This window comes from Salvelinus namaycush, unplaced genomic scaffold (assembly GCF_016432855.1).
Source record: "Salvelinus namaycush isolate Seneca unplaced genomic scaffold, SaNama_1.0 Scaffold69, whole genome shotgun sequence".
Lineage (NCBI taxonomy): Eukaryota > Metazoa > Chordata > Actinopteri > Salmoniformes > Salmonidae > Salvelinus > Salvelinus namaycush.
Window position 1 is genome coordinate 199294 of NW_024061408.1, and position 15682 is coordinate 214975.

Consider the following 15682-nt stretch of genomic DNA (forward strand, 5'->3'; position numbering starts at 1 on the left):
TTAACAGTGAGTGTTGTTAGACTGTAGTAACAGTGAGTGTTGTTAGACTGCAGGTGGCAGGGTTAACAGTGAGTGTTGTTAGACTTCAGGGTTAACAGTGAGTGTTGTTAGACAGCAGGGTTAACAGTAGTGTTGTTAGACTGTAGGTGGCAGGGTTAACAGTGAGTGTTGTTAGACTGTAGGTAGCAGGGTTAACAGTAGTGTTGTTAGACAGCAGGGTTAACAGTAGTGTTGTTAGACAGCAGGGTTAACAGTAGTGTTGTTAGACTGCAGGTAGCAGGGTTAACAGTGAGTGTTGTTAGACAGCAGGGTTAACAGTGAGTGTTGTTAGACAGCAGGTAGCAGGGTTAACAGTGAGTGTTGTTAGACAGCAGGGTTAACAGTGAGTGTTGTTAGACTGTAGGTGGCAGGGTTAACAGTAGTGTTGTTAGACAGCAGGGTTAACAGTGAGTGTTGTTAGACAGCAGGGTTAACAGTGAGTGTTGTTAGACTGCAGGTAGCAGGGTTAACAGTGAGTGTTGTTAGACAGCAGGGTTAACAGTAGTGTTGTTAGACTGCAGGTAGCAGGGTTAACAGTGAGTGTTGTTAGACAGCAGGGTTAACAGTGAGTGTTGTTAGACTGCAGGGTTAACAGTAGTGTTGTTAGACTGCAGGTGGCAGGGTTAACAGTGAGTGTTGTTAGACTTCAGGGTTAACAGTGAGTGTTGTTAGACAGCAGGGTTAACAGTAGTGTTGTTAGACTGTAGGTGGCAGGGTTAACAGTGAGTGTTGTTAGACAGCAGGGTTAACAGTGAGTGTTGTTAGACTGCAGGGTTAACAGTGAGTGTTGTTAGACAGCAGGGTTAACAGTAGTGTTGTTAGATTATAGGTGGCAGGGTTAACAGTGCGTGTTGTTAGACAGCAGGGTTAACAGTGAGTGTTGTTAGACAGCAGGGTTAACAGTGAGTGTTGTTAGACAGCAGGTAGCAGGGTTAACAGTGAGTGTTGTTAGACAGCAGGGTTAACAGTGAGTGTTGTTAGACTGTAGGTGGCAGGGTTAACAGTGAGTGTTGTTAGACAGTAGGTGGCAGGGTTAACAGTGAGTGTTGTTAGACTGTAGGTAGCAGGGTTAACAGTGAGTGTTGTTAGACAGTAGGGTTAACAGTGAGTGTTGTTAGACTGTAGGTAGCAGGGTTAACAGTGAGTGTTGTCAGACTGTAGGTGGCAGGGTTAACAGTGAGTGTTGTTAGACTGTAGGTGGCAGGGTTAACAGTGAGTGTTGTTAGACTGCAGGTAGCAGGGTTAACAGTGAGTGTTGTTAGACAGCAGGGTTAACAGTGAGTGTTGTTAGACAGCAGGGTTAACAGTGAGTGTTGTTAGACTGCAGGTGGCAGGGTTAACAGTAGTGTTGTTAGACTACAGGTGGCAGGGTTAACAGTGAGTGTTGTTAGACAGCAGGTAGCAGGGTTAACAGTGAGTGTTGTTAGACAGCAGGGTTAACAGTGAGTGTTGTTAGACTGCAGGTGGCAGGGTTAACAGTAGTGTTGTTAGACTACAGGTGGCAGGGTTAACAGTGAGTGTTGTTAGACAGCAGGGTTAACAGTGAGTGTTGTTAGACTCTAGGTGGCAGGGTTAACAGTGAGTGTTGTTAGACTGCAGGTACAGGGTTAACAGTAGTGTTGTTAGACAGCAGTGTTAACAGTGCATGTTGTTAGACTGCAGGTAGCAGGGTTAACAGTGAGTGTTGTTAGACAGCAGGGTTAACAGTGAGTGTTGTTAGACTGCAGGTGGCAGGGTTAACAGTGAGTGTTGTTAGACTGCAGGTAGCAGGGTTAACAGTGAGTGTTGTTAGACAGCAGGTAGCAGGGTTAACAGTGAGTGTTGTTAGACAGCAGGGTTAACAGTGAGTGTTGTTAGACTGTAGGTGGCAGGGTTAACAGTAGTGTTGTTAGACAGCAGGGTTAACAGTGAGTGTTGTTAGACAGCAGGGTTAACAGTGAGTGTTGTTAGACTGCAGGTAGCAGGGTTAACAGTAGTGTTGTTAGACAGCAGGGTTAACAGTGCGTGTTGTTAGACAGCAGGGTTAACAGTGAGTGTTGTTAGACTGCAGGGTTAACAGTGAGTGTTGTTAGACTGTAGGTAGCAGGGTTAACAGTGAGTGTTGTTAGACTGCAGGTGGCAGGGTTAACAGTGAGTGTTGTTAGACTGTAGGTGGCAGGGTTAACAGTGAGTGTTGTTAGACAGCAGGGTTAACAGTGAGTGTTGTTAGACTGTAGGTAGCAGGGTTAACAGTGAGTGTTGTTAGACTGCAGGTGGCAGGGTTAACAGTAGTGTTGTTAGATTATAGGTGGCAGGGTTAACAGTGAGTGTTGTTAGACAGCAGGGTTAACAGTAGTGTTGTTAGACAGCAGGGTTAACAGTGAGTGTTGTTAGACTGTAGGTGGCCGGGTTAACAGTGAGTGTTGTTAGACAGCAGGGTTAACAGTGCATGTTGTTAGACTGCAGGTAGCAGGGTTAACAGTAGTGTTGTTAGACAGCAGGGTTAACAGTGAGTGTTGTTAGACAGCAGGGTTAAAAGTAGTGTTGTTAGATTATAGGTGGCAGGGTTAACAGTGCGTGTTGTTAGACAGCAGGGTTAACAGTGAGTGTTGTTAGACTGCAGGGTTAACAGTGAGTGTTGTTAGACTGCAGGTGGCAGGGTTAACAGTGGGTGTTGTTAGACAGCAGGGTTAACAGTGAGTGTTGTTAGACTGTAGGTGGCAGGGTTAACAGTGAGTGTTGTTAGACTGTAGGTGGCAGGGTTAACAGTGAGTGTTGTTAGACTGCAGGTGGCAGGGTTAACAGTGGGTGTTGTTAGACAGCAGGGTTAACAGTGAGTGTTGTTAGACTGTAGGTGGCAGGGTTAACAGTGAGTGTTGTTAGACTGTAGGTGGCAGGGTTAACAGTGAGTGTTGATAGACTGTAGGTAGCAGGGTTAACAGTGAGTGTTGTTAGACTGCAGGGTTAACAGTAGTGTTGTTAGACTGCAGGTGGCAGGGTTAACAGTAGTGTTGTTAGACTGCAGGTGGCAGGGTTAACAGTGAGTGTTGTTAGACTGCAGGGTTAACAGTGAGTGTTGTTAGACTGCAGGTGGCAGGGTTAACAGTGAGTGTTGTTAGACTGCAGGTGGCAGGGTTAACAGTAGTGTTGTTAGACTGCAGGTGGCAGGGTTAACAGTGAGTGGTGTTGTTGTTGACTCTAGATGGCTTTGAGATGATGTTGTTTCTCTGTGTGTTGTTATTTCTAGGTAGCTGGTCTTGAAACAGTGCTGGGGACAAAAGAGCTGTGGGCTATGATGTTATCCCTGTCTCTGATACCTGCCCTGCTACAGTACCTGGCCCTCCCCTTCTGCCCTGAGAGCCCCAGATACCTCCTCATCAACCGGGGCCAGGAGAGCCAGGCAGAGACTGGTGGGTAGCGCTGTCACACAGTACACACTATTGTAGTGTAGTAATATTTTATATGTGTATATGCAGTTAATTATATATACATCACATGCGACTCGTAATAAGACTACGCAATTAGCCCATTTAATGAGTTATCTGATTACATAAAGATTATTTAGCAATATTTAAGAACACCATAGAGTTACAATACTAGGCAGGGAAGAAATGTCTGAGAATCTAATTCTAAATACAAGTTTATTTCATTACGAGACAGACAAGTAACCTTTGAGATGATTTGTGCTCTGTCCTAGCGAATCTCTGCACGTCACGTAGAAATGACCTGGTCAAATCATGTGGAAATGACCTGGTCAACTCATCTAGAAATGACCTGGTCAAATCATGTAGAGATGTCCTGGTCAAATCATGTGGAAATGACCTGGTCAAATGATGTAGAAATGACCTGGTCAAATCATGTAGAAATGACCTGGTCAAATCATGTGGAAATGACCTGGTCAAATCATGTAGAAATGACCTGGTCAAATCATGTAGAAATTACCTGGTCAAATCATGTAGAAATGACCTGGTCAAATCATGTGGAAATGACCTGGTCAAATCGTATGGAAATGACCTGGTCAAATCATGTAGAGATAGCCTGGTCAAATCATGTGGAAATGACCTGGTCAAATCATGTAGAAATGACCTGGTCAAATCATGTGGAAATTACCTGGTCAAATCATGTAGAAATGACATGGTCACATCATGTGGAAATGACCTGGTCAAATCATGTAGAAATGACCTGGTCAAATCGTATGGAAATGACCTGGTCAAATCATGTGGAAATGACCTGGTCAAATCGTATGGAAATGACCTGGTCAAATCATGTGGAAATGACCTGGTCAAATCATGTAGAAATGACCTGCTCAAATCATGTAGAAATATCCTGGTCAAATCATGTAGAAATGACCTGGTCAAATCATGTGGAAATGACCTGGTCAAATCATGTAGAAATGACCTGGTCAAATCATGTGGAAATTACCTGGTCAAATCATGTAGAAATGACATGGTCACATCATGTGGAAATGACCTGGTCAAATCATGTAGAAATGACCTGGTCAAATCGTATGGAAATGACCTGGTCAAATCATGTGGAAATGACCTGGTCAAATCGTATGGAAATGACCTGGTCAAATCATGTGGAAATGACCTGGTCAAATCATGTAGAAATGACCTGCTCAAATCATGTAGAAATATCCTGGTCAAATCATGTAGAAAAGACCTGGTCAAATCATGTGGAAATGACCTGGTCAAATCATGTAGAAATGACCTGGTCAAATCATGTAGAAATTACCTGGTCAAATCATGTAGAAATGACCTGGTCAAATCTTGTAGAAATGACCTGGTCAAATCATGTAGAAATGACCTGGTCAAATCGTATGAAAATGACCTGGTCAAATCATGTGGAAATGACCTAGTCAAATCATGTGGAAATGACCTGGTCAAATCATGTAGAAATGACCTGGTCAAATCATGTAGAAATGACCTGGTCAAATCATGTAGAAATGACCTGGTCAAATCATGTAGAAATGACCTGGTCAAATCATGTAGAAATGACCTGGTCAAATCTTGTAGAATGACCTGGTCAAATCATGTAGAAATGACCTGGTCAAATCAAGTAGAAATGACCTGATCAAATCATGTAGAAATGACCTGGTCAAATCATGTAGAAATGACCTGGTCAAATCATGTAGAAATGACCTGGTCAAATCATGTAGAAATTACCTGGTCAAATCATGTAGAAATTACCTGGTCAAATCATGTAGAAATGACCTGGTCAAATCATGTAGAAATGACCTGGTCAAATCATGTAGAAATGACCTGGTCAAATCGTATGGAAATGACCTGGTCAAATCATGTAGAAATGACCTGGTCAAATCATGTGGAAATGACCTGGTCAAATCATGTGGAAATGACCTGGTCAAATCATGTGGAAATGACTTGGTCAAATCATGTAGAAATATCCTGGTCACATGATGTAGAGATAGCCTGGTCAAATCATGTAGAAATGACCTGGTCAAATCATGTAGATATGAGCTGGTCAAATCATGTAGAAATGACCTGGTCAAATCATGTAGAAATGACCTGGTCAAATCATGTGGAAATGACCTGGTCAAATCATGTGGAAATGACCTGGTCAAATCATGTAGAAATGACCTGGTCAAATCATGTAGAGATGTCCTGGTCAAATCATGTGGAAATGACCTGGTCAAATCATGTAGATAATACCTGGTCAAGTCATGTAGAAATGACCTGGTCAAATCATGTAGAAATGACCTGGTCAAATCATGTAGAAATATCCTCGTCAAATCATGTGGAAATGACCTTGTCAAATCATCTAGATATGACCTGGTCAAGTCATGTAGAAATGACCTGGTCAAATCATGTAGAAATATCCTGGTCAAATCATATAGAAATATCCTGGTCACATCATGTAGAGATAGCCTGGTCAAATCATGTAGAAATGACCTGGTCAAATCAGGTGGAAATTACCTGGTCAAATCATGTAGAAATGACCTGGTCAAATCATGTAGAAATGACCTGGTCAAATCGTATGGAAATGACCTGGTCAAATGACCTGGTCAAATTATGTAGAAATGACATGGTAAAATCATGTAGAAATGACATGGTCAAATCATGTAGAGATGTCCTGGTCGAATCATGTGGAAATTACCTGGTCAAATCATGTAGAAATATCCTGGTCACATCATGTAGAGATCGCCTGGTCAAATCAGCTGGAAATTACCTGGTCAAATCAGGTGGAAATGACCTGGTCAAATCATGTAGAGATAGCCTGGTCAAATCAGGTTGAAATTACCTGGTCAAATCATGATGAAATGACCTGGTCAAATCATGTAGAAATGACCTGGTCAAATCATGTAGAAATGACCTGGTTAAATCATGTAGAGATAGCCTGGTAAATCATGTAGAGATAGCCTAGTCAAATTATGTAGAAATTACCTGGTCAAATCATGTAGAAATGACCTGGTTAAATCATGTAGAGATAGCCTGGTTAAATCATGTAGAGATAGCCTGGTTAAATCATGTAGAGATAGCCTGTTTAAATCATGTAGAGATAGCCTGGTTAAATCATGTAGAGATAGCCTGTTTAAATCATGTAGAGATAGCCTGGTTAAATCATGTAGAGATAGCCTAGTCAAATTATGTAGAGATAGCCTGGTTAAATCATGTAGAGATAGCCTGGTTAAATCATGTAGAGATAGCCTGGTTAAATCATGTAGAGATAGCCTGGTCAAATCATGTCCTTTTTCAGATGCTTGAAGTTCTGATTTGAACTGCTCTATTTTACACTGATGTCCTCTGGGACTTCACAGTCGTTTCAAGCATGTTCGACCCTAGTTTGCTGTGTCGCATTTCATTCTTCCCAAGTAAAAACACAACAAGGTGACGTATTAACATGTTCTTAGATTTTTTTTATTTTGCCTGCCAATATACAGCCAGTCATGAAGACTTTAATCCCTAGTCGATTCAAATGTAAGACCTTTCTTATCCTTTTTGATCAAATCATTCAGAAGAGTCAATTCCCATAAATCCAAAATATCAATTGCTTGCATATTCGCCATCATGTGATCGTTATACATACAGTAACCAAAAAATTAAACAAATCAAAATATATTTTAGATTTTAGATTCTTCAAAGTATCCAACTTTTGCCTTGATGACAGCTTTGCACACTCTTGGCATTCTCTCAACCAGTTTCAGCTGGATTTGTTTTTTCCAACAGTCTTAATTAAAGAAGTTCCCACATATGCTGAGCACTTATTGGCTGCTTTTCCTTCACTCTGCGGTTCGTGTCTCTGCAGAGTGGCGATACTGATAAGCAGTCGTTGGAGATACTGCGAGACACTGCGGGAGGTCCAGTCCATCATTTAGGAAGATGTTTTACCTTTGTCTGACACTTCAGCAACTGGTTACAGTGTGTTAGTACAAGGCATGGAAATGGGTTGCATGGAAGTTCCTTTGTATAATGTGGATCTTGAGTCTGATCTTATTTCTGGTTCTGTTGTTGTTGGAGTGAGGCCTAGCCTACCGGTGAAGGGTGATCTCATTCATATTGGGAAACGATTTGGCTGAAGGGAAGGTCGTAACAAATCCTGTCGTTCGTAAGGAACCCAGAGTAGTGGAACCTGATGGGTTATCTAAAGTGTTCCCAGCGTGTTTCGTTACACGTATCAATGAAAGAAAGTTTAGTGTTGAGGAGGATGTCCTTCGATCCCACCATGGTCAATCTGTCCGAGACGTTTATGGGTGATCTTGATTTCACTAAACCTCCTCAGATGACTTCTCCTTTGAAAACCTCAGTGTATTTAATTACTTTGTAAAATAAACAGATTGCCATACAGGGCATAAAGCTTCAGTTACAAGAATTTCGAGGCATTATTCCAAACATGGTCAAAGAGAGAGAGAGAGACAAAGGAAAGCATGGCCCATAGCCATGGCTCATAGCCAGAGGGAGAGAAAGAGTGGAGGTTTCTCACCACAACAACTCAGGAACATAAGAGAAAGAAGAATGAATCTAAGAACCTTTTATAAACATCTGAGTTGTAGACCAATAGTATTAGTGTAAAGTTAACCTCCAATCAGATATCAGACCTACAGGAAGTAACCTCTGCTTCTCAGAGGGGAGACAATGGGGGTTGGAGAGATCAACACAGAGAATGCTGAATTCCTAAAACAACACAGAGAATGATGAATTCCTAAAACATTTACATTTACATTTAAGTCATTTAGCAGACGCTCTTATCCAGAGCGACTTACAAATTGGTGCATTCACCTTATGATATCCAGTGGAACAACCACTTTACAATAGTGCATCTAAATCTTTTAAGGGGGGGGGGGGTTAGAAGGATTGCTTTATCCTATCCTAGGTATTCCTTAAAGAGGTGGGGTTTCAGGTGTCTCCGGAAGGTGGTGATTGACTCCGCTGACCTGGCGTCGTGAGGGAGTTTGTTCCACCATTGGGGTGCCAGAGCAGCGAACAGTTTTGACTGGGCTGAGCGGGAACTGTACTTCCTCAGAGGTAGGGAGGCGAGCAGGCCAGAGGTGGATGAACGCAGCGCCCTTGTTTGGGTGTAGGGCCTGATCAGAGCCTGAAGGTACGGAGGTGCCGTTCCCCTCACAGCTCCGTAGACAAGCACCATGGTCTTGTAGCGGATGCGAGCTTCAACTGGAAGCCAGTGGAGAGAGCGGAGGAGCGGGGTGACGTGAGAGAACTTGGGAAGGTTGAACACCAGACGGGCTGCAGCGTTCTGGATGAGTTGTAGGGGTTTAATGGCACAGGCAGGGAGCCCAGCCAACAGCGAGTTGCAGTAATCCAGACGGGAGATGACAAGTGCCTGGATTAGGACCTGCGCCGCTTCCTGTGTGAGGCAGGGTCGTACTCTGCGAATGTTGTAGAGCATGAACCTACAGGAACGGGTCACCGCCTTGATGTTAGTTGAGAACGACAGGGTGTTGTCCAGGATCACGCCAAGGTTCTTAGCACTCTGGGAGGAGGACACAATGGAGTTGTCAACCGTGATGGCGAGATCATGGAACGGGCAGTCCTTCCCCGGGAGGAAGAGCAGCTCCGTCTTGCCGAGGTTCAGCTTGAGGTGGTGATCCGTCATCCACACTGATATGTCTGCCAGACATGCAGAGATGCGATTTGCCACCTGGTTATCAGAAGGGGGAAAGGAGAAGATTAATTGTGTGTCGTCTGCATAGCAATGATAGGAGAGACCATGTGAGGATATGACAGAGCCAAGTGACTTGGTGTATAGCGAGAATAGGAGAGGGCCTAGAACAGAGCCCTGGGGGACACCAGTGGTGAGAGCACGTGGTGCGGAGACAGATTCTCGCCACGCCACCTGGTAGGAGCGACCTGTCAGGTAGGACGCAATCCAAGCGTGGGCCGCGCCGGAGATGCCCAACTCGGAGAGGGTGGAGAGGAGGATCTGATGGTTCACAGTATCAAAGGCAGCCGATAGGTCTAGAAGGATGAGAGCAGAGGAGAGAGAGTTAGCTTTAGCAGTGCGGAGCGCCTCCGTGACACAGAGAAGAGCAGTCTCAGTTGAATGACTAGTCTTGAAACCTGACTGATTTGGATCAAGAAGGTCATTCTGAGAGAGATAGCAGGAGAGCTGGCCAAGGACGGCACGTTCAAGAGTTTTGGAGAGAAAAGAAAGAAGGGATACTGGTCTGTAGTTGTTGACATCGGAGGGATCGAGTGTAGGTTTTTTCAGAAGGGGTGCAACTCTCGCTCTCTTGAAGACGGAAGGGACGTAGCCAGCGGTCAAGGATGAGTTGATGAGCGAGGTGAGGTAAGGGAGAAGGTCTCCGGAAATGGTCTGGAGAAGAGAGGAGGGGATAGGGTCAAGCGGGCAGGTTGTTGGGCGGCCGGCCGTCACAAGACGCGAGATTTCATCTGGAGAGAGAGGGGAGAAAGAGGTCAAAGCACAGGGTAGGGCAGTGTGAGCAGAACCAGCGGTGTCGTTTGACTTAGCAAACGAGGATCGGATGTCGTCGACCTTCTTTTCAAAATGGTTGACGAAGTCATCGCAGAGAGGGAGGAGGGGGGGGAGGGGGAGGAGGATTCAGGAGGGAGGAGAAGGTGGCAAAGAGCTTCCTAGGGTTAGAGGCAGATGCTTGGAATTTAGAGTGGTAGAAAGTGGCTTTAGCAGCAGAGACAGAAGAGGAAAATGTAGAGAGGAGGGAGTGAAAGGATGCCAGGTCCGCAGGGAGGCGAGTTTTCCTCCATTTCCGCTCGGCTGCCCGGAGCCCTGTTCTGTGAGCTCGCAATGAGTCGTCGAGCCACGGAGCAGGAGGGGAGGACCGAGCCGGCCTGGAGGATAGGGGACATAGAGAGTCAAAGGATGCAGAAAGGGAGGAGAGGAGGGTTGAGGAGGCAGAATCAGGAGATAGGTTGGAGAAGGTTTGAGCAGAGGGAAGAGATGATAGGATGGAAGAGGAGAGAGTAGCGGGGGAGAGAGAGCGAAGGTTGGGACGGCGCGATACCATCCGAGTAGGGGCAGAGTGGGAAGTGTTGGATGAGAGCGAGAGGGAAAAGGATACAAGGTAGTGGTCGGAGACTTGGAGGGGAGTTGCAATGAGATTAGTGGAAGAACAGCATCTAGTAAAGATGAGGTCAAGCGTATTGCCTGCCTTGTGAGTAGGGGGGGAAGGTGAGAGGGTGAGGTCAAAAGAGGAGAGGAGTGGAAAGAAGGAGGCAGAGAGGAATGAGTCAAAGGTAGACGTGGGGAGGTTAAAGTCACCCAGAACTGTGAGAGGTGAGCCATCCTCAGGAAAGGAACTTATCAAGGCGTCAAGCTCATTGATGAACTCTCCAAGGGAACCTGGAGGGCGATAAATGATAAGGATGTTAAGCTTGAAAGGGCTGGTAACTGTGACAGCATGGAATTCAAAGGAGGCGATAGACAGATGGGTCAGGGGAGAAAGAGGGAATGTCCACTTGGGAGAGATGAGGATCCCAGTGCCACCACCCCGCTGACCAGAAGCTCTCGGGGTGTGCGAGAACACGTGGGCCGACGAGGAGAGAGCAGTAGGAGTAGCAGTGTTATCTGTGGTAATCCATGTTTCCGTCAGTGCCAAGAAGTCGAGGGACTGGAGGGAAGCATAGGCTGAGATGAACTCTGCCTTGTTGGCCGCAGATCAGCAGTTCCAGAGGCTGCCGGAGACCTGGAACTCCACGTGGGTCGTGCGCGCTGGGACCACCAGGTTAGAGTGGCAGCGGCCACACGGTGTGAAGCGTTTGTATGGTCTATGCAGAGAGGAGAGAACAGGGATAGACAGACACATAGTTGACAGGCTACAGAAGAGGCTACGCTAATGCAAAGGAGATTGGAATGACAAGTGGACTACACGTCTCGAATGTTCAGAAAGTTAAGCTTACGTTGCAAAAATCTTATTGACTAAAATGATTAAAATGATACAGTACTGCTGGCTGGTGAAGTAGGCTAGCTAGCAGTGGCTGCGTTGTTGACTTTGTTTGAAAGTGTAGCTGGCTAGGTAACCTCGATAACTGGCTAGGTAACCTCGATAACCTCGATAATTACTCTAAACTACACAATTATCTTAGATACAAAGACAGCAAAGACAACTATGTATCTAGCTAACACTACACTAATCAAATCGTTCCGTTGTAGTGTATTATTAGTTTCTACAGTGCTGCTAGTCGGTAGAAGTTGACTAGCTAGCTAGCAGTTGTTGACTAGGTAGGAGAACGGTGGCGCGGCGACGAAAATAGCTGGCTAGCTAACCTCGATAATTACTCTAAACTACACAATTATCTTAGATACAAAGACAGCAAAGACAACTATGTAGCTAGCAAACACTACACTAATCAAATCGTTCCGTTGTAATGTATTTATTAGTTTCTACAGTGCTGCTAGTCGGTAGAAGTTGACTAGCTAGCTAGCAGTTGTTGACTTAGTAGGAGAACGGTGGCGCGGCGCGGCGGACGAAAATAGCTGGCTAGCTAACCTCGATAATTACTCTAAACTACACAATTATCTTAGATACAAAGACAGCAAAGACAACTATGTAGCTAGCTAACACTACACTAATCAAGTCGTTCCGTTGTAATGTATTAGTTTCTACAGTGCTGCTAGTCGGTAGAAGTTGACTAGCTAGCTAGCAGTTGTTGACTAGGTAGGAGAACGGTGGCGCGGCGCGGCGCGGCGAACGAAAATAGCTGGCTAGCTAACCTCGATAATTACTCTAAACTACACAATTATCTTAGATACAAAGACAGCAAAGACAACTATGTAGCTAGCTAACACTACACTAATCAAGTCGTTCCGTTGTAATGTAATAGTTTCTACAGTGCTGCTATTCGGTAGAAGTTGGCTAGCTGGCTAGCTAGCAGTGTTGACTACGTTAGAAGGACGAAAATAGCTGGCTAGCTAACCTCGATAATTACTCTAAACTACATAATTATCTTTGATACAAAGACGGCTATGTAGCTATCTAAGAAAAATTGGTCAGATCAAACAAATCAAACCGTTGTACTGTAATGAAATGTAATATTACCTGTGGAGCGAAGCGAAGTGCGACTACTCGCTCCAACTCCAACCCAGTAAAACAACACAGAGAATGCTGAATTCCTAAAACAACACAGAGAATGCTGAATTCCTAAAACAACACAGAGAATGATGAATTCCTGAAACAACACAGAGAATGCTGAATTCCTGAAAAAACACAGAGAATGATGAATTCCTAAAACAACACAGAGAATGATGAATTCCTAAAACAACACAGAGAATGATGAATTCCTAAAACAACACAGAGAATGCTGAATTCCTAAAACAACACAGAGAATGCTGAATTCCTAAAACAACACAGAGAATGCTGAATTCCTAAAACAACACAGAGAATGCTGAATTCCTAAAACAACACAGAGAATGCTGAATTCCTAAAACAACACAGAGAATGCTGAATTCCTAAAAAAACACAGAGAATGCTGAATTCCTAAAACAACACAGAGAATGCTGAATTCCTAAAACAACACAGAGAATGATGAATTCCTAAAACAACACAGAGAATGATGACATCCTAAAACAACACAGAGAATGCTGCATTCCTAAAACAACACAGAGAATGATGAATTCCTAAAACAACACAGAGAATGATGAATTCCTAAAACAACACAGAGAATGATGAATTCCTAAAACAACACTGAGAATGATGTATTCCTAAAACAACACAGAGAATGATGAATTCCTAAAACAACACAGAGAATGCTGAATTCCTAAAACAACACAGAGAATGATGACATCCTCAAACAACACAGAGAATGATGAATTCCTAAAACAACACAGAGAATGATGAATTCCTAAAACAACACAGAGAATTCTGCATTCCTAAAACAACACAGAGAATTCTGCATTCCTAAAACAACACAGAGAATGATGAATTCCTAAAACAACACAGAGAATGCTGCATTCCTAAAACAACACAGAGAATGATGACATCCTAAAACAACACAGAGGAGGCTGCATTCCTAAAACAACACAGAGAATGATGAATTCCTAAAACAACACAGAGAATGCTGCATTCCTAAAACAACACAGAGAATGCTGAATTCCTAAAACAACACAGAGAATGATGAATTCCTAAAACAACACAGAGAATGCTGAATTCCTAAAACAACACAGAGAATGATGAATTCCTAAAACAACACAGAGAATGCTGCATTCCTAAGACTACAGTTGATTAGTAATTTTGGGGGCTAGGCCAACCTACACATTAACACAATGCACACTATCACACACACTACACACTATCACACACATTACACACAATCACACACATTACACACTATCACACACACTACACACTATCACACACATTACACACAATCACACACATTACACACTATCACACACATTACACACTATCACACACACTACACACTATCACACACATTACACACAATCACACACATTACACACTATCACACACATTACACACAATCACACACATTACACATTATCACACACATTACACACAATCACACACATTACACACTATCACACACATTACACACTATCACACACATTACACATTATCACACACATTACACACTATCACACACATTACACATTATCACACACATTACACACTATCACACACATTACACACTATCACACATATTACACACTATCACACATATTACACACTATCACACACATTACACATTATCACACACATTACACACTATCACACACATTACACACTATCAAACATATTACACACTATCACACATATTACACATTATCACACACATTACACATTATCACACTCACACACATTACACACTATCACACACATTACACATTATCACACTCACACACATTACACACTATCACACACATTACACACTATCACACACATTACACACTATCACACACACTACACACTATCACACACATTACACACAATCACACACATTACACACTATCACACACATTACACACAATCACACACATTACACATTATCACACACATTACACACAATCACACACATTACACACTATCACACACATTACACACTATCACACACATTACACATTATCACACACATTACACACTATCACACACATTACACATTATCACACACATTACACACTATCACACACATTACACACTATCACACATATTACACACTATCACACATATTACACACTATCACACACATTACACATTATCACACACATTACACACTATCACACACATTACACACTATCAAACATATTACACACTATCACACATATTACACATTATCACACACATTACACATTATCACACTCACACACATTACACACTATCACACACATTACACATTATCACACTCACACACATTACACACTATCACACACATTACACACTATCACACACATTACACATTATCACACACATTACACACTATCACACACATTACACATTATCACACACATTACACATTATTACACACATTACACATTATCACACACATTACACACTATCACACACATTACACACTATCACACTCACACACATGACACATTATCACACACATTACACACTATCACACACATTATACATTATCACACACATTACACATTATCACACACATTACACATTATCACACTCACACACATTACACATTATCACACACATTACACATTATCACACACATTACACATTATCACACACATTACACATTATCACACTCACACACATTACACACTATCACACACATTACACATTATCACACACATTACACATTATCACACACATTACACATTATCACACTCACACACATTACACACTATCACACACATTACACATTATCACACACATTACACATTATCACACACATTACACATTATCACTCTCACACACATTACACACTATCACACACATTACACATTATCACACACATTACACATTATCACACACATTACACATTATCACACTCACACACATTACACACTATCACACACATTACACATTATCACACACATTACACATTATCACACACATTACACATTATCACACTCACACACATTACACACTATCACACACATTACACATTATCACACACATTACACATTATCACACACATTACACATTATCACTCTCACACACATTACACACTATCACACACATTACACATTATCACACACATTACACATTATCACACACATTACACATTATCACACT

The 15682-nt window shown here is 42.8% G+C and overlaps 1 protein-coding gene across 1 annotated transcript in view; it reads left to right on the plus strand.

Annotated features, from left to right (window-relative positions):
- The window catches only part of LOC120042446 (solute carrier family 2, facilitated glucose transporter member 1), a 44293-nt gene that overhangs the window by 11846 nt on the left and 16765 nt on the right, over positions 1-15682 (plus strand). Inside the window, exon 5 of the mRNA XM_038987285.1 lies at positions 3266-3428. Within this exon, the coding sequence (XP_038843213.1) occupies positions 3266-3428 (163 nt within the window). The remainder of the gene's footprint in view (positions 1-3265; positions 3429-15682) is intronic.